This window comes from Solanum stenotomum, chromosome 4, assembly GCF_019186545.1.
Source record: "Solanum stenotomum isolate F172 chromosome 4, ASM1918654v1, whole genome shotgun sequence".
In the NCBI taxonomy this organism is placed as follows: domain Eukaryota; kingdom Viridiplantae; phylum Streptophyta; class Magnoliopsida; order Solanales; family Solanaceae; genus Solanum; species Solanum stenotomum.
In genome coordinates, this window is record NC_064285.1 from 27,373 (window position 1) to 46,114 (window position 18,742).

Here is an 18,742-nt window from a genome sequence, read left to right on the forward strand (position 1 = left end):
GGAAAATATTATATTGGAATGATCATCTCCAAGAATGGATCATGTAATATTCAAATTTAATCATACTAATTAGAAGAAACGAAAAAAGTTAAGATTTGTATACTTTATTTATTTTTTAAATATGAGGTGAACTAATTTTACTACCCTTTAAGTCAATGCTCTATCATAAAACCTCCAGATAGAAGTAAAGGTTATGTACACGTATATTCGCCAAATTTCACTTATAGAATTACACTAAACATATTATTGTTGTAGATTTGAGATGAAACAATCTTAATACAAATGCTTTATCATATTCCTATGTTCAATAGAAAAAAGTCATGATTCGAGTGTCTAAATAAATTTGCCGGCAAGTTTAAAAAATAATATAAGGACCTATTTGGTTGGAAACAAATCATTCAAATTAACTATCCCGAGATTAGTTATTCAGGATAGTTATTTCATCCTCAATGTGAGATAAAAATAACACTACAATCTTAGAATAAGTTATTTCACGATATTATCTCAACCAAACATGAGATAGGCTCATGCTACACGATTAATTATTCTTTATCTCTCGTATCGAACGGTGCATGCACATATATATCCCCTAAGTTATTTCACGATATTATCTCAACCAAACATGAGATAGACTCATGCTACGTGATTAATTATTTTTTATCTCTCGTACCGAACGGTGCATGTGTATATATATATATCCCCTAATTGAAAAGGGTTTTAGGAGGGTTTATCTTCCCATGTTTACCCGCCGTTTAACAACTCAAAATTTCTGTTCATCTCACAATGCACACCAACTGTTTGATACAATTACTAAACCAGCTCTTATCTCCATTCACCATTCCATGCTCAATTATATACAGCAAAACCGCAAAATTGAAGCTCTTAAGCTCTTCAAGAATCAGCTTCAAATGGGTATATCAGAAATTGATGAAGTTGTTGTAGCTTTAGCTCTAAAGGGTTGTAGAGAAGATGTGAATCTTGGAACTCAAGTTCATAGCTTGGCGATTAGGAGTGGGTTCATTGAGCACGTAACTGTTCCAAATTCATTGATGAGTATGTATAGTAAAACTGGAAAGTTTAATAATGCTATGTGTGTATTTGATGGGTTGAAGTTCCCAGATAGAGTTTCTTATAACACCCTGCTTTCGGGGTTCGAAAATGGTATAGAGGCATTGGGTTTTGTTCATTGGATGCATTCTGTTGGGGTTGTTTTCGATGCTGTAAGTTATACTACTGCTATTAGTCATTGTACGGATGAAGAGGAATTTCGTGTTGGTAGTCAGTTGCATTCTCTTGTGATGAGGTTTGGAGTTGATAACGATGTTTTTGTTGGAAATGCACTTGTTACTATGTATTCAAAGTGTGGTTATATAGTGGAAAGTGAAAGAGTGTTTCTTGAAATGTCGTGTAAGGATTTGGTTTCGTGGAATGCATTGCTCTCGGGGTATGCACAGGAAGGGGGTTATTCAGGGGAAGCTGCCTCGGGGTTTAGGGAAATGATGAGGGAAGGGGTGAAACCTGATCATGTGTCGTTTACTAGTGCTGTATCTGCTTGTGGACAGGAGAAATGTTTGGAGCTTGCGAAGCAGATACATGGTTTGGTTATTCAAATGGCGTATGGTACTCATGTTTCGGTGTGTAATGTTTTGATATCATTGTATTATAAGTGTGATGTGACTGAAGATGCGAACAAGGTTTTCCAAAGTATGAATGAACGTAACGTTGTGTCTTGGACAACAATGCTTTCCATGAATGATGAAAATGTTGTATCTATTTTCAATGGGATGCGGAGAGATGGGGTTTACCCCAATCACGTTACATTTGTTGGATTAATTCATTCTGTAACTGTCAAGAATTCGTTGACAGAAGGCAAAATGGTTCACGGATTTTGTTTAAAGACAAATTTCTTCTCTGAACTGAATGTTGCTAATAGCTTCGTTACCATGTATGCTAAGTTTGAATTAATGGAAGACGTGTTAAAGGTTTTTGAAGAGCTCGACCAGAGAGATCTCATATCATGGAATGCTTTGATTTCTGGATATGCTCAAAATGGGATGTCTCGAGAAGCTTTACAAACATTCTTGTCAGTGTCAATGGAGTTACCACCAAATGAATACACGTTTGGCAGTGTCTTGAGCGCAATTGCCTCATCTGAGTGTATTTCATTAAAGCATGGCCAGCGATGCCATGCTTGTTTGATAAAGCGGGGATTCAACAGTAATCCAATTGTTTCAGGTGCTCTCCTTGACATGTACGCAAAACGTGGGAGTATCTCTGAATCTCAAGGAGTTTTCGATGAGGTAGCAGACAGGAGTCAAGTTTCATGGACTGCTATTATTTCTGCTCATTCGAGACATGGTGATTATGAATCAGTTATGGCTTTGTTTGAGGAGATGAAGAAGAAAGGCGTGAGTCCTGACTCAATAACGTTTCTTTCTATACTAACAGCATGTGGTCGAAAGGGAATGGTTGATACGGGAATAGATATCTTCAATTCCATGGTTAGAGATTATTCCATCGAATCATCTTCAGAGCACTACGCTTGTATGGTGGACATGTTTGGTCGGGCAGGGAGGCTAAAGGAAGCTGAATTTTTCTTGGCTCAGATTCCCGGAGGACCTGGCTTGTCCGTGCTGCAAAGCTTACTTGGTGCTTGTAAGATTTACGGAAATGTTGATATGGCAACAAGGGTAGCCAATACATTGATCGCGTTAGAACCAGAGCAGTCAGGCTCATATGTTTTGATGTCGAATTTGTTTGCAGAGAAGGGGCAGTGGGATAAGGTAGCGAATATCAGAAAAGGAATGCGAGACAAGGGAGTGAAGAAGGAGATAGGATTCAGCTGGGTAGATGTAGGTAGCATTGAGTATTCTTTGAATTTGCACGGATTTTCATCGGATGACAAGTCTCATCCGCGGACTGAGGAGATATATTGGATGGCGGAATGTATAGGTTCAGAGCTGAAACATTTGGAGCGCGACAAAGAAGAAAGTGAGTTCGTGACATTAGCCTGTATTATATGAGTTCCTTGAACCTATATTGCTCGGGCTCTTTAAATATGGCGACAGGTGCATGTCTGATCCTCCAAAAGTAGTGCATTTTTGGAGGATCAAACACGGGTGTGGCATCAATTTTGGAGAGTCCGAGCAACATAGCCTTCGACAAACTACATTCTTATTTTTTGTTGTCCAAAGAACACAACATCCAAACTCTATTCTTGTGAAGTAACTGCTTTGTAATCAGTCTTAACATACTGAAGCTGATGTTACTTACACCATAACAAGGCATTTCTCGAGCGTTGGCGGGTTTTGGAGTGCTTGTCGTAAGACATAACCAGAAATATTGTATGTCGCGAGAGGATAATGTATTTTTTTAAAAAAAATCGATCTCGATGGTGGAAACATGAAAATGTTTTGGAGTACAAGACATAACCAGATATGTTGTATGTTGCGAGAGCCTAATGTATTTTTTTTATAAAAAAAATCGATCTCGATGGTGGGAACATAAAAATAAACGCCGCTGCCGGGGATCGAACCCGGGTCACCCGCGTGACAGGCGGGAATACTTACCACTATACTACAACGACTTGTTTGTTGATACACTATTGACTTTGTTTTCTCAATACATATTCAACAAACTTAGTGACCATTTTGCCATGGATAATTTTCACTTTTTTTTGGAACCTTATTCAACTAAATTGTTCGGACATAGAATTGTTATAATTCTTCGGAATTCAAAAAACTATAAAAATACAATTTTTACTTTCAAAAACAATTCAGTTCGTATTCATGTATAAACACAACTCCAGTCTCCAAACATATCATTATCAGCTCATCAAAAACATATGCCTATTTTTGTTTCTTCAAATTTCACATTTTTTATGTCTGAACGTCCACGTAAAGAAAGTGAGTAACTTTACATATCTCTAACTTCAAATTCATTTCGATTTTTAACAACAATATCATACATATGAATGGATTTAAACCTATTAAAATCAATTGGGAGGGAAATAAGATGAATTGTGGATCTTTTGTGGTATTGAAGAAGTTGTGGATCATCATAATACCTTTCCCATCCAAGACTATAAAGCTTTCTTTCAAGATTTGCATAACATGTAATGACTTCATTACTAGGAACATGAACTAGAACTTTCCGATGACCGGTCGTGGAGCTGACGTGGCAGTCACCGGGGTTTTCTAGCCGAACGACACCGTTTTTGAAAATCCAAACACCAGACATGATGTTGAGTTATGGAGGGATAGAGGGAGGGGAAGTTGAATATATGTGAAAGATGGTGTTGTTGAAGAAGAAGAATATAATGAGGGGTTTTATAGGGTTGATGCATGTGTAATATATATATATATATATATATTAAATAAATAAAAAGTTACGTGTAAAGCATTTCACGTGTTCATGTGTGATGTAGATAACCTACCTTAATGTAAATATTTCTAGTTGCTTCTGCGGCTCAAATCCGACAAAGATAACTATTTCGTTGCTCCAAAATTCCCCTTCATAAGTAATATATAATATAAATTATGCTAAGAAGTTTTATTTTTATTTTTTCAAGAAAAAAAAAGAGAAGGGCAAATAAAAGAAGGTTTTTTTTTCAAAAAAATTAAACTATTTGAGGTTCTGACTAATTCAGATTTACGCACCGATCTTTCTTTTTCTTTTCATCATGAATCTTATCCAACCCAATATTTCCACCAAATATGGGACATGAGACATCTCCATAAGTTCATCTTCTTGCTTCCCATGCATGCATTTAATCATAATATATATATTCCATATTTGGAAAGATTCATTACTTTTTTTTTGGTTATTTATTCGATATTCATATTAAATCTCAACTAATTCAAACTCACGTTACATAATACTAAAAGGTGGGGAAGCAATCCTACCAAAAATGATTTTTGACGAAGGCTTGGATGAGGAGAAGCGCTCTTTATCAAAAAAAAAAATTATTTCCATAGGGTATCTCGCGCTTTCCCTTTTACGCCATGTAAGATCAGTGGTCATCAGGGGCGCTTTCAATCCCTTTAATTTGCTAGAAAACAATTTTGGGAGGAATATTTTTCTTTTAAGTAGACTTTATGCAGCATGAATTTGAATTAATTGGAGCTCAATACGAATATCAAACACCAGATAAATAACAAAAAAATAAGGAATATTAAATCTTAGTAAGATTAAATGCATGGGAAGCAAGAACATGAACTCATAGAGATGTCCATGTCCCATGTTTGGTGGGAATATTGGATTGGATAAGATTCATGATATGAGAAGAAAAAAAAAAATTAAAGAAAAAGTAACCAAAAGAATTCAAAACTTGCCCATTCATTGAGAAAGTGGCATAGACTGACAAGAATAAGAAAGAACATAAAAACTATATAATATACTTTGAACCAAAAAATAAAGAACTATATAATATAATCACCTTTTCCCCCTCACATTGTACATGTGTTGATAAGACACTTTTCCTTCTCAAGTTAGTGTATTTTTGGCTATAAAAGATTTTGTTTGTTTGGAGTAAGGTTTATTCCCAAAGAAATTAAGTTCTACAAAACATATAATTACATGTAATTCAATTTAATAATAACCTTAAGTAAATGATAAGTAGTCCTTTAAATATCGGATTGGGTCTTGACTCGTAATATAATCCATTACCTAACTCATTTTGACCCAACCCGTTTTGATCCAAATAAATTTAAAAGAACAAATAAAAAAATTAAACTTGGTAAAAATTGGATCGAATTGGGTCTTGACTAGTAGTATAACTCATTACCTAACCCATTTTGATCCAAATAAATTTGAATTGAATTGGGTCTTGACCCGACAATTATCTTAACATATTATGACCCGTCCAAATTTAAAATGCCCCGTGAAAATTGTTGTTGTTGGGCTGTTCTTTATTTTCTGTAATGTGTTTAACCCAAAGGTATAGCGGGCATTAACAAGAAGCCCATCTCAGAGGTCATCATTTGCACTTCTGCTCCAATTTTGTTCACATTTGCACTTCTGCTCCAATTGTGCTTAGTCTTTAATTTTTGTCCTTCAAAGACAAAATACTTTTTAGCATAATATAAGTTTATATTTTCTTAATCATAATATTCTACAATTTATGATCCACGTTCTTAAAAAGTTTATGTTTAGCTGGATATAAGTTCGATGCTGAAAGTAAAAATTAAAAATAAACCTACTTGAAGAGCAAATTATGTAATTGAAAGTTTGATTGGTCTATTTGGTGAGCTAAAGATGTCTAAGAGCCTGTTTGGATTGGCTTAAAAAAATAACTTTTAAATTAAAAATAAAAAGTCAAACTGAGATGACTTTTAAGTCAAAAAATAAAAAGTAGAGGGAGACCTATTTTGGTTTCTAACTTATTTTAAGTCACTTTTAACTCATTATAAGTCATTTTTGACCTTGTCAAATACTTCCTAACTTATTTTAAGTTATCTTTCACTTATTTTAAGTTATTTTTTTATATTTGTCAAACACTTTCAGAAGTCAAAAACTGGCTTAAAAATAGGTTTGACCAACTTTTAAGTCAATCCAAACGGGCTCTAAGACCTAAAATTTTCATATCATCTTAGCTTTATTTAATTGCACGATTTTTTCTTCAAATGGATTGATATTTACTTTTTGCACAAATACATGATATGACCCAAATTACCGAGTCTTACTAAAGTCGTAACGACCTGCAATCTCGAACTTTGATCCAGTAATCAGAGTGTGACACGTGATCTACAGATCAGACTCATACCACATATTTGAATCAAGCTAAAGAAAAACAAACTGATAGTGATGGTGATTGGGGGGTTGGGGGGTAGTTGAAAACATAATCTTTTTTTAGCTTCACATGAAATAATATCTTCTTATTTAGACAAGGAATAAATCCAAAGAGCTGACCAAATTATTTTTTGATAGATAATCTTCACAAACTTGAAAGGTCAAGAATCATTTAAGAACAAAAAAGAAGGCAAAGGTTGTCTACTTCAACCATTGGTTATGATTGTTAGTAGTAAGACTCTTCTGTTATCTTAAAATTGGAATATAATCATATTTTATAACGATGACGTTCTAGCTAGTTTGATATCAACCTAATATAATGAACCAGATACCTAGTATTTGTCATCAACATAAATATCAAGTAACTATATTCACCAGAACTTAGATGAATGAAAAGAAAAATTCACCTGGTTTCATAAAAGAAACAACGATGCCTCAATTTAAAGCAAGTTGGTTCAACAATCTAAATCTTCACTGCTTCATTAAACTCAACTCATGTCATCATCGTACCAAATGAAATAAAAGTGAGAACCAATTCTAATATGCTCAAAGAAATTCCAACACTTCCTCTTATTCATGAAAATGATGAGCAACACTATACATAGATTACAAATGAAGTAAAGGTGTTTTGCAGAACAATTTCAAACAAATTGAAAAATGGTGAATAACATAAACCTTCTACTATAAGCAAAATAACCACCTCCTCTCCTCCTCTCCGGGGCCTCGGTTCCCTTACTTTGAGGTCAAAATACAAAATAATATGAAATGAAATCGACAAAATTGTTCTTCAGATTGACAAAACTTATAGACGAGTCGATGCTTTTGAGGTACGTTTGTTCATTCCCAGGATTATCACCATTACTGTCACATCATCATGATATTTCCTCCTCCTCCCAGCTGGTATGCTCATCAACTCTTCCTTACTAAAGCCTGCAAATGTATGGAGTTAATTCATATTCTTTTCGACAGGCATATCCACAATATTACTTGATACAACCTCAGAGGATCATCAACACAACATTTAGTACTCCCTCCGTTTCAATTTATTTAACTGGTTTTCACTTAAAACGGAGTTTAAGTAAAGAAGATCTTTGAATCTTGTGATCTTAAACTAAAGATATGTAGAATGTACCAAAATGTCTTTTAATCTTGTGGTCTTAAACATGCTATGTGGAAAGTTAAAATGAAAGAGTTGTCAAAAAAATAAAGAGACATTAACGGACTAAAAAGGAAAGTAAGACAAACAAATTAAAACGGAGGAAGTATTCTTTTGCTGATATCACTGCATTAACTAGCAGTGTACTGTAAGGATGGAAGATTGCCAATGTGCTGACAGTCGAAATAGTGGTCTAATGTATACCATTTGATTAAATTACATGAAAGTAGATGTGGTCAAATGGAGAGAGTATGATGCATATGTCATACCTGCACAATCTGCAGCTCGCATGACAAGTTGCTCCACAAGAAATTTGGCTGGATCACCAAAAGGGTAACGTTGAATGTAAGAATGGACAAGCTTTACAACATCATCGTTGTTGAAGAAGTCAAATAGACCATCGCTTCCAAGTACAACAAAGTGATCAGAACTAGATATTTCATGTACAGTCCGAGATGGCTGTACAGTAACATATGGAGGACTAACTAGATTCCGGACACGAAGAATTCCCATCAATGCATCATTCATACTCTTCTGAAATAAGAAAATGGAAGTGTTAACCTTCCTAATAAGTAAGAAGCAAAAAAAGAAAAGATTGTATTAATGTTGGAACCAACATGATGCCACAACTGAAATTCAGTCAAAATGGACGGAGGTAGTAGAAGTTGCACCTTTTTCAAGTAACCCACTCCAAGTGCCCGAGTAACCTTAAGCCTTCCCTTAACTTTCCCACCCACGATTGTTGAGGGATCTTCAGGATGATTCTTTAATAGTTGAATTCTTTCAGATTCATCATCGACAGTATGACTAACAGTCAGCTGCACAGCTTGCAACCTTCCATCACTATTAGCACCAATGCCTTCACCATAAGTTGCCAATACAGCTCGACTGTCTCCTGCATTGAGCACATATATGTTCTTCCCGAGTAGAAGCACCACTAATACACAGGATCCAATCGACACCAAGTCAGGGCGGTTATCCATTTCCTGTTCAACCATGTGAAGGAAATCATTCTCAGCTTGAATAAGAGCCTGTTCCAGACTATTAAGAACCCTTTGCTTAAAAGACGTACATGACTTTTCCACCTCTAAATAAGGAAGCCCATAAAAACCCACGTGATCAGAAACTTTAGACTCTCGCTCGAGTTCACAGTCTAATAAACCAAGGTAATGCCTAATTGTTTCGTACAATGTTCCAGCCAGAAAATCAGCTGCGTCTCTTCCATTAAATCCATCATATATGCCACAGAAGAGTGAGTCGTTCTCTTCAGAACAAACAGCCTGAACTCTGTCTTCACCTGCTGCACCACCAGCAATTTTAACTTCTGTTGCATTAAGGAAGCTTTCACACCTAGAAGGAGCACTTGTGGATCTCAATGAAGATGAATTGTCTTCAGCTAGCTCGCTTGGAGAGGATGGACTACAACTTAAGTTTGACAAGCTATTCTGAAAAGAAGATGATAATAAATCCAACTTTGAGAACGACGGAGAAGAGGGTATCCGTCGGAATGAAGTAGGTGAATCCAGTGCTGGCAGTATCTCAGCCCCGAACAATCCATTGCAAATATTTGTGTTAGCTAGTGTGGCATTGGCACTTAGAGCTGCCCCAGACAGGCAAGAGAAGGAACTGTTGGCTCTTCGAAGTTTACTTCCAGGACGCACGTCAATACCATCTGATTCCTCACCAGAATCATCTGTGCTGTTATTACAGTGATATCCAAAACTTATTTTGATTTGCCCCGCTGAATCAGCTATTGATTGTCCGCCCATCATTTGTGCCTAGAAACAAGTCAACAATCTCCATCAGTTGCCATACTGACAATACTATGCTAGTATTATTGCAAATACGGTTTTATTTGATGTGAATACGTATGTCAAGAATCGTCATGATATCATTACCAGACATTCTCAACTACTTTTAAATTATTAGACAAATGATTGCACCCTGGACTGACAAAGTAGCTGGTCAACAAAAAAACACTCCAGTTTTCTTATCCTTCCGGAGGAGAGAATTCAGACTATTTCTTGTAAGTAGAAATTAATCAGGTAGAAAATATACATCAACAAGTGTTTTGAAATAAAAAGATCAAAAGGACAATATAAGAAGTAAAATAACCTAGCTTAGCTTATCCTTAAGAACTTAATTGTGTGATGGAAAAATTCTCAACTAAAATGGCAAGAAGAAGTTTTCAAACAACACAATTTTGCAGAACTATTCCTGATGATACGGTCATACCCCTACCTTGGCAGGTAGAGTGGTTGTTTCCGATAGACCCTCAGCTCAAGGAAAGCAAGAACACAACATTTATGAAGACATAAGCAGTAATAACAGCATGATAGTAAGAAAACAGAGGCATAAGGGATAACAAGCAATAATAGAAAACTAAGAATGAGAAATACGGAAAAAGTAAAATAATAAAAATATCGAAAATAATACTAATACTACTAGCAGAAGAGACAAGACGCAAAATTATTTACTACTAGCCTTCTACCCGAATCCTCGACCTCCACACCCTCCTAAATCAAACTAAAAATGTGAAAGCCTATAGAAAAATAGATGCATCACTACAACTTTATATCCTTTCAAATAGCCATCATGCTCTTTCTATAGGAAAGGGAGGATTTGACGAAATCCTATTGCTTGCAGCTTTTTCTAGACCTCTGTTATATATTTGGTTAAGAGTTAGGAACTAAGATGGCTTATTGGGATTTATGAAGTTGAATAGAAAATGGGTTCATATAGCCAAGTCATCCCACATACTGAGAATTGCGAGCTTCTATATTGAGATCGACATCACCTAAAACTAAAGAAAACAATCTCATTCACTCTCTTCTTCTTCTCCTTTTTTCTCCGAGGTGTCCGGACCAGCTTGCCTGTATCTCAACAAATTCCACAGAGTGCCTACTACCTCCCACAAACACAACAACAAATGAACTTTTTTACAGATTTTAATAGACGAATACTAGGTTCTTTGTCATAAGTTGTGCACAACCTTCCCATTCCATTTAGATAAGAGGTTGTTTCGACATCTTTAACTCATGGACCAGCATATCACTAAAGGAGCAACTCTACCATTACTAATAAGCAAAATACTATATGATGTAAAGAACAATTCTTTTTTAGAGAAATTCATCATTTTCAAGATTATATATCCCAATATACTAATAACAATCCAAAATCTCCTGTATGAAAGTAAACTCTTGCCCACACCTCAACTAGCTACAAGGTACCTACTACATCCCACCACGTAAGAGGCTGTTTTCGCATCTTGAACTCACTAAACCAACATATCACTAAAGGAGCAACTCTACCATTCCAACAAATGCTCACACTAAGAAGCAAAATCCTAAATTCCATAAAAAGCAAATCTTTTTTTAGAGAAATTCACCATTTTCAAGGTTATACATCCCAAAATACTATTAACATACAAATTGACTACATAAAATGTAATATTCTCACCACACAACAAAAAATCAATTCATCCTACAAATCTAATCTCTCATGGATCACAAAACAAGTAAATTTACACCAATCCCATTAACTCAAAAAACCGAAAAGAACAGATAAATTTGCCAAAATCACTGTAAAATTGAAACCAAAAACTAACCTTTCTTGAATCCACAATGCTAAAATCCAGATAAAAAAACACTCACCAGCTGAAAAAACTCTATCTTTCAACTAATTTTGATTCTTTTGCAAAGAAATAAAGAAACAGAGAAACAATGAAAGCAGAAAAAGCAAATCCACCCCAACCCCATTAACTCAATAACATAAAAGAACTGATAAATTAACCAAAACCAGTATAAAATTGAAACTATAAACTTACCTTTTTCTTGAATCCTCAATGCTAAAAAGCCTAAAACCCAGATAAGAAAAACACCCAGAAGCTGAAATGGAACAATCAGAAGAGAAAAGAAGTTTCTGATAATTTGGATGGTGAAGAAGCGTTTATTAAATGGAAAAGAAAAAAAAAACAAAAATGGGGCGGCTCGATTGGAGAAAAATTCTATGGATGACGTTTACGGAGAGGGGAAAAAAGCCAAAATTCTGTATATGAGAGATTCACTTCACTTCACTTCATCAATGGTGGTAATTTTGTTACAGTAGTTTGATTGTGATTGATGAAAAAAAGGAGAAGAAAAAAGTGCGGCTTTTTTTGTAGAGTTTCTCTACTTTTGGACTCCTTTTTTTTTTAGTTCATTTAAAATGCCCTTTGGTCCGTGTCAAATATTTCAAAAGTAGTATTATATCTCGAAGAAATCTTCGAGTTTGTATGTATTAGTTATGCATTGATATTTAGAATTAAATTCTATGAGATCAATTTTCATGTTGTTCCTTGTTGTTGATGGGTTCTAGGTTCAAATAGGGGAAGAATGAGGTAGTGGTAACTCAGGTGGTTAGTCTAAATTCTCTTTGACGAAAAATTACTATGTATATATAAAGTTAAAACTATTTTTTTATGTATATACCGTAGATGTTGAATTTCTAGACTTATTTGTGCGTTTACTTCTTTATTTTTTTTAGTGGAAATTTTGGCTTTGCCAATGTATTCGAATTTTACTTGGGAAGATTTGATTGATTTCGCTTTTTTAGTTCAGAATAAAGGGTCTTGATTAGGTCGTTAAGAGTAGATAATTCATTTTTCTCGTGTTTGTTTCTATTATATTCTACCTTATCTTATCACATTTTATTTTGTAAGATTAAATAATCACTATCAATAACAAGACTCCACTATCTCTAATTATCTAAATTGTTTCTCTTTTACACTCTTCTTAAGAAAATATTTAATTGGGAGCCGTTTGTGAGATTAAATAATCATCATCTATATCTTGATCTAAGACCAGTCTATCTTAAAATTATTTATCTTATTTCTCTTTTACACACTCATTACATAAATATTTAATTAAAAGGATTTTTTAACTATTTTACCGTTTGTGCTTAAAACTTAGTAAGAATTCATATTAAGAAAGAAAAATAAATAATTTTTTATATTAAATTAAATTACATGAATATTTTCCTATTCAAACCACTATTAATAATCAGATTTCTATGCCCCACAAAAATTATGGAGAAAAGATTTTATGTTTCTACCTCCACCCATCCTTCTCAACACCTTTTAGAAGATTTAAGATATTTATAACTTTCTATTTCCACCTTTTGTTTTTTCCTTTTTTAAAAATAAAAAAATAAAATACAACTATATTTATATTAGAACCCAACAAAATTTGGCAAGCCAGAAAATCCTATATTGAAGATAAAACACTCCTAATAAAGGCAACTCGAGACCTTTAATAAAAAATAAATGAGTACTTTTCGATTTATCATGACTCACATAGGTCAATTAAGATAAAAATACATTTTGAGGCATGTAACTCTATCTTTTCTTCAAGACATAAATATTCAAATAATTATATCATAAATCAACAAATAAACAATTCAGTCTCAACGAATTTTCAAGTTTCAACTTCAAAATTCATTATCAAACGAAAGCTTACCGTCCAGGTGGAAGTGAGGGGAAGGAACCATGTTGGGCTAATTGTTGTAGTACAGGGCCATCATTTCATTCCAAGTCTTGGCCCAATGTCTCATGTGTTAATCAGCCCATTTAAGCTACCAACATATGCAATGACTTTTCGTTGTTAATATTTCGATTATCGTATTATAAGTTTAAGTGATAGTTTATATTTAATTAGAGCTAGTTTTGAGTTAAATAGGAATAAATTAAGTCGAAATACCATGGATGTAATGGATGCGATATCATGAGTGAACGAAATGAATGAATAAATTATTTCGAACAGAACGAAATAAATTAATTTAACATATCATAGATGAAATAAATAAATTTATCAAACTAAGCTTATAAAAAGTAGGAAACTTAGAAACCAATAACATAAAGTTAAATAAAGATGCTAAAGTAAGATAAATCCATTGGACACCAAATCATCATAAATCTCATCTAAATATATTGTGTAGGTACCACATTGTGTTTACTGTTTTAGCATGTGTTTTTGTTCCAAAAACAATAATGTCATAATATTGTCTCATGACTTATGAATTTAGAAAAAAATTCTTGGTACGAAGTGTTTCCCCTTTAACGGTCTTACATAACGTGAATTTAAATTAAATGAGGTTGTGAAATGGATATTGAACATCAGATGGAAAACGAAAGAAATTACCTTATTCATGTGAATAAATCCTTCTTCAATCCAAGGTTCACACCCTTTTCTTTCATCAATTTAATGTTGTCGATGTTTACATCAAACGACATTAATTACTTTGTCAAGGTTATACGATAAATTAAAGTGATAGTATATGTATATACCATACACGTGGCATGCTATTATTGATTTGTGTAACACTGGACATAAGTAATTTTTTTTCCCTTGACATAGTGCAAGTGCAAACATTGGTTATAGCGCGTGCATGTCTGTAAGGCATGTTGAAAAGAGTAGTGGTGCTTTACATCAACTGACTTAAAATTCGTAAAAATCGCCTTTGAATATAGTGAAATTTCAATTTGAAGAGATAACAAAACCCTTTAACAAGAAAATACTTTTCTTGTTCTTTTTTTCTTTTAATTTCCAAGAATATTTAGAAGAAATTCGTATATTGCCAAATAAGTAAGGCATTTAGTCCCTCAAAACAACATTGTCTTTAAAATCCAAAGCCAATTCCAAATTATGTTCATTGCATACAAAATTCTTGTCAAGTCTCTCATTATTTCCCCCTTTTGATAAAAAAATTAAAAGCAATGGCTGATAATGAGATCAAGAACATGATATCTGATCTAACGAAACGCCTAGGCAGCCTTAAAAATGTTCGTAATAAGGCTGCACTAGGTGACTCGAGCCAGAGTGATGACGATGATCATGGCACCAGGATCATCACTCTGGCTGGAACCAATGTGGGAGCTAGTTTGCGCGGTGAGATGGAGGAGAAAGTAGGCATTGAGGGCGATTCATCGGAGGAAAATGAAGTGTTGAAAACATATGTAAATAGCAATTTTCAATCTCTCAACAATTCCATCATGTTAGGTGGTAGCTATTGTACTAATAACCCTGGTGTTCATTTGGACATTAATGATGATATTGAACACCACGAGCCGCTAGCACGAGGACATGGAGAAAAGAAAGGCAACAAGCACTATTCAGACTAACAGAGGCGGATCCAGAATTTAAATTCTTTCAGAATACGAGTTCAAAACATAATATATTATCTATGGTCTACATAAAAGTTCAACAAAGCAGAAATGTGAGGAAGTTGCTAAAAGTTTTATTCCATGTTATGAATAAGTATCATAGTGTACTTTAGCATTGTTTCTTTTACTTTTTTCATGTTTTCCTGTTTTTTCACTTTATTGAATCTCTTGTAATGAGAAGACTTTTGTTGAATTGGTGTAGTATTGTAATTTTAGATGGTTTGGTCATATCTTGCATCGACCTACAAATATACCGGTCTATAAGCTATGGCTACTAAAGGTGTTAAAAAGGGACGAGACAGGCCTAAAATCACATGAAAGAAAGTTGTCTCGGAAAACCTTTAGATGGTTTGGTCATGCCTTGCATCGACCTACAAATATGCCGGTCTATAAGCTATGGTTACTAAAGGTGTTAAAAAGGGACGAGATAGACCTAAAATCACATGAAAGAAAGTTGTCTGGGAAAACCTAAAGTTTCTTGGAATTAATGCAGACTTAGTCCAACAAGTACCACAAATGCAGCTAGCATATTGTATTTGTATTTTTTCAAAATGATAATTACAACTTGCTACTATATAAATCTTTTTTATGTGCAAGAATCTTTTATATACATCCAATTAAGGTATAGATTTTGATTCTTGAACATTGCAATTGACAGTTTAAAAGATGTTCTATAAAGTTAGTTCTCAAACTTTTTTCTTACTGAACAAAAGTTACATTTTTTTTTCGAAAAAAAAAAAGAACTTAGTTCAAAGAAAAGATTGAAATACTGATATCAAGGTATTTCTTGTTCATCATTAGCTTCATGAACTTGGAAATTTAACTCTTTTTCCTTTTTCTCTTCAGTTTCTTGAGAAACTTTCTGCATTTCTTTAGTCTTGCCCCATAGTAAAAAGTATAGTCCAACGATTACAATAACTGATCCAATCACACTGTATTATCATGTTCATCATTTCGCGAAAGAATGAGTTAGTTGTATGATAAGTTTGAAACATAATCTTAAAAGGAAAGTTTTGAAATGTTGAATCACCTTCCGAGATGGAGTTGTTCGTGTAGAATTGGAACGTCTAACATGGCTGCCATAACTTGTATAAGAGGACTGAATGCTGCAGTAAAGACCGGTCCCCTCTTCTTAACACACCACGACATCCCAACAAAGCATAGTCCTGAGCCTATTAAGCCCTGTCACACATGAAGAATTCATTTCTGTCGTTAACTCAGAATCTTGGACTTATCGATCATGAGTAATGGAGTAGACATCATAATCAATTACAAGTCAAGGAAGGACGTAAGACAATCAATCTATCATTCATCATATAGTAACATTTTTTCGACTGGTGCAAATCCTTATTCATTGTACCATATTCTTTGATGTTTGTGGACGTTAATCGATAACTTGGACACATTTTAGCATGTCCAATGAACACTTGAAACCAACATTTAAAAGTTTTCAAGAACTAATAGTTGCCAACTCCAACTTGTTTGAGACTGAAGCGTAGTAGTTGTTGTTTTCAAGAACTTTTAGAAGGTTTTTGTAATATGCATAAGTCTCACGAAACAAATTGCTCGAATTAAATGTACTTACAGTATAAACGACACTCAACATGTCGATGATCTTCTCCTTTGGAATCCAAATGGAAAGTGTTCTATCAGTGGAAAAAGTTAAGATAGCTGATTGTATGGCACTGAAAAAGGTCATAATAACCGTGCTCGAGTACTGACATGGATATTTCTTCCCAATTTTCGCTTGAATAAGGAACCACGAGGACCACAAAATAGTTCCAGCGAATAAGATCATCGAGCCAAAGATCCATTGTACATTTCTTTTAGAGGAACTGATAGGTTCCTCCAAAGTTTGAGATAAATCTTTAAAGTGTGAAAAGTGGATTAAAGGTTTGCCTTTGTAAAAAGTCAGTAAAAAGGCACCTCCAAGGCATATTAATGTACCAATAACTTTGGCTCTTCCACTTCTATCTTTTATGTTAGTTGTCTCTAACCTGCATCATAATCATAGATTAAAGAAACGCGCAAATTTGTAACTTTTTAAGCTATATTAGTACTCGTTGAGACTCAACGAGAGAGACATACCCGAAAAGTAATGCCATAAGGAATGTTACCACTGGTACCATGTTGAGAAATGCACATGCAAATGTTGCAGAAGTGTATTGTATGCCAAGAAGGAATAAGTATTGTGTAAGAGATGCCCTGAAAGAAAAAAAAAAGGTGTAAGCTATGGTGCTAAAATTTTAGCAAAAAATAGACAGAGGACTTATAGCATCTATGTTGCTCGAACTCTTCAAAAATGTGGATTTATGGTCCAAAAGCAGTACATTTGTTGAGGATCCGACACAAGAGTTGATTTCTCAGATGATTGTTACGATCTTAAAAAGTCACTTTCTTTGTTGAAAAAAACGGAAATCAAGAAGAAGAGTGACTTTCTGAGATAACCCTCCGACAAAAGATGACAGATGATATATATCAATCTTGTTCTACTTACCCAACAATTGCACTCAAGAAAAGATAGCACAAGATTTGAGGGGTGAGTTTAGGCCTTTTATTCCTGAAAATCAAGATTTTCATCAAGAAATAGTGAAGAAGTTCTATAACAAGTAACATAATACATCAAATAAGTGAAAATTAGGAAGCAACATTCTTGATACCTTTCAAGAAAGAAGGCGACTGGGGCTAAAAACACGGTTGAAATGGCCTGTCGATAAGTGATGAACACGAAATGGTTCATACCATCCATGATAATCTTCTTGAGAAGTATATTACAAATCGATAAAGCAAAATCTATCGCCAACATGATAATGATAGGATACCATTCCACATAGCTCTTCATCTTATAAGTGAATTTACTCTGTGGTTTTAAGATGAAAATGAGGCAAAGGACAGATATTTAAAGTGTTTTTTGAGGACTAAAAAGGAGTGTGAAGAGAAGACAAATGGAATTCTGGCAATCACATCAATTTAGCAACTCTTAACAGATTTTGACATTAGTTTAACATAAGTATACTCTTTCTTTTTTACTTGAGAGATTTCACTATTTCCCTTTTTCCCTTACTTTTCATTGATACTTTACAGTTTACAATAGATGTTAACTATATTAGAATTGTCTAAGCGCACGAACATGTTCATCAACATCTATGTTGCTCCGACTCTTCAAAAATGCAATCAGGTTGCATGTATGTCCTCCAAAAGTACGACAATATTTTTGGACAATCCGAGCAACATAGATCAACATACAATATGTTTGACAGGCTCATCTCATGGAGAAAAGTTATTTTTGGAGATCTTTTATCTTTCTTGGTCTGAAGTTAGTTAAGAAGGCATAATACATAAACAAACACTCAAACTTGGCCTCAACTGACAAGTAAAAACTCCAACTTCGAGAGTGCACATCAAGGTTTCAACTGATAACTAAACACTCTAACTCATCCCCAGCGTGTCTAGTGAACACCTGACGCTAACGTAACACATAAATTTTGGGGAGGTGTGTGGATGACCATTTTGTAAGTTGGAATGTTCAACTGACACAATGGAGATGAGTTGAGGTGTCTAGAAAATAACTTAACATGTGAGTCAACACTCGACAAGTG

The 18,742-nt window shown here is 34.3% G+C and overlaps 5 protein-coding genes and 1 non-coding gene across 7 annotated transcripts; 2 read left to right on the top strand and 4 right to left on the bottom strand.

Annotated features, from left to right (window-relative positions):
* The first annotated feature begins 691 nt into the window (after positions 1–691).
* LOC125863431 (pentatricopeptide repeat-containing protein At4g32430, mitochondrial) lies at positions 692–3,273 on the top strand. Its single transcript, XM_049543628.1, has one exon. It carries the CDS (start codon positions 738–740, stop codon positions 3,021–3,023), a length of 2,286 nt encoding a protein of 761 aa, XP_049399585.1. The 5' UTR covers positions 692–737; the 3' UTR covers positions 3,024–3,273.
* A 241-nt stretch (positions 3,274–3,514) lies between these two features.
* On the bottom strand, positions 3,515–3,586 carry TRNAD-GUC (transfer RNA aspartic acid (anticodon GUC)). The gene has a single exon. It is a non-coding gene; the product is annotated as a tRNA-Asp (tRNA).
* A 214-nt stretch (positions 3,587–3,800) lies between these two features.
* On the bottom strand, positions 3,801–4,303 carry LOC125862898 (flowering-promoting factor 1-like protein 3). Its single transcript, XM_049543021.1, has one exon. It carries the CDS (start codon positions 4,237–4,239, stop codon positions 3,916–3,918), a length of 324 nt encoding a protein of 107 aa, XP_049398978.1. The 5' UTR covers positions 4,240–4,303; the 3' UTR covers positions 3,801–3,915.
* A 3,037-nt stretch (positions 4,304–7,340) lies between these two features.
* On the bottom strand, positions 7,341–12,276 carry LOC125862449 (probable protein phosphatase 2C 40). Of its 2 annotated transcripts, none has more exons than XM_049542519.1 (4): positions 11,772–12,276; positions 8,617–9,723; positions 8,215–8,479; positions 7,341–7,719 (listed from the first exon to the last, which is right to left on the bottom strand). In XM_049542519.1, exons 2-4 carry the CDS (start codon positions 9,715–9,717, stop codon positions 7,592–7,594), a joined length of 1,494 nt encoding a protein of 497 aa, XP_049398476.1. In that variant the 5' UTR covers positions 9,718–9,723; positions 11,772–12,276; the 3' UTR covers positions 7,341–7,591. The 2 variants fall into 2 exon arrangements, with proteins under 2 accessions (XP_049398476.1, XP_049398475.1); XM_049542518.1 differs by lacking the exon at positions 11,772–12,276 and adding an exon at positions 11,553–11,574.
* Positions 12,277–14,612: 2,336 nt separating this feature from the next.
* LOC125863380 (uncharacterized) lies at positions 14,613–15,371 on the top strand. Its single transcript, XM_049543569.1, has one exon. The coding sequence runs from the start codon at positions 14,697–14,699 to the stop codon at positions 15,099–15,101; it is 405 nt and encodes a 134-aa protein (XP_049399526.1). The 5' UTR covers positions 14,613–14,696; the 3' UTR covers positions 15,102–15,371.
* A 430-nt stretch (positions 15,372–15,801) lies between these two features.
* Positions 15,802–18,071, bottom strand: LOC125863379 (WAT1-related protein At3g30340-like). Its single transcript, XM_049543568.1, has 6 exons — positions 17,804–18,071; positions 17,641–17,703; positions 17,232–17,348; positions 16,729–17,140; positions 16,174–16,325; positions 15,802–16,075 (listed from the first exon to the last, which is right to left on the bottom strand). Exons 1-6 carry the CDS (start codon positions 17,983–17,985, stop codon positions 15,919–15,921), a joined length of 1,083 nt encoding a protein of 360 aa, XP_049399525.1. The 5' UTR covers positions 17,986–18,071; the 3' UTR covers positions 15,802–15,918.
* Between the last annotated feature and the right edge of the window lie 671 nt (positions 18,072–18,742).

What these genes read in the sequence shown, in the direction of transcription:
- LOC125863431 (XM_049543628.1), top strand. Translation starts at nt 738, where the DNA reads ATGTTTACCCGCCGTTTAACAACTCAAAATTTCTGTTCATCTCACAAT.
- LOC125862898 (XM_049543021.1), bottom strand. Translation starts at nt 4,239, where the DNA reads ATGTCTGGTGTTTGGATTTTCAAAAACGGTGTCGTTCGGCTAGAAAAC.
- LOC125862449 (XM_049542519.1), bottom strand. Translation starts at nt 9,717, where the DNA reads ATGATGGGCGGACAATCAATAGCTGATTCAGCGGGGCAAATCAAAATA. An exon ending in GAGTGGGTTACTTGAAAAAG is followed by an intron (nt 8,480 to 8,616) that starts GTGCAACTTCTA and finishes TTCTTATTTCAG; the next exon opens with AAGAGTATGAATGATGCATT. An exon ending in GCGAGCTGCAGATTGTGCAG is followed by an intron (nt 7,720 to 8,214) that starts GTATGACATATG and finishes ATACATTTGCAG; the next exon opens with GCTTTAGTAAGGAAGAGTTG.
- LOC125863380 (XM_049543569.1), top strand. Translation starts at nt 14,697, where the DNA reads ATGGCTGATAATGAGATCAAGAACATGATATCTGATCTAACGAAACGC.
- LOC125863379 (XM_049543568.1), bottom strand. Translation starts at nt 17,985, where the DNA reads ATGAAGAGCTATGTGGAATGGTATCCTATCATTATCATGTTGGCGATA. An exon ending in CTTATGGCATTACTTTTCGG is followed by an intron (nt 17,141 to 17,231) that starts GTATGTCTCTCT and finishes ATTATGATGCAG; the next exon opens with GTTAGAGACAACTAACATAA. An exon ending in TGTTGAGTGTCGTTTATACT is followed by an intron (nt 16,326 to 16,728) that starts GTAAGTACATTT and finishes CATGTGTGACAG; the next exon opens with GGCTTAATAGGCTCAGGACT.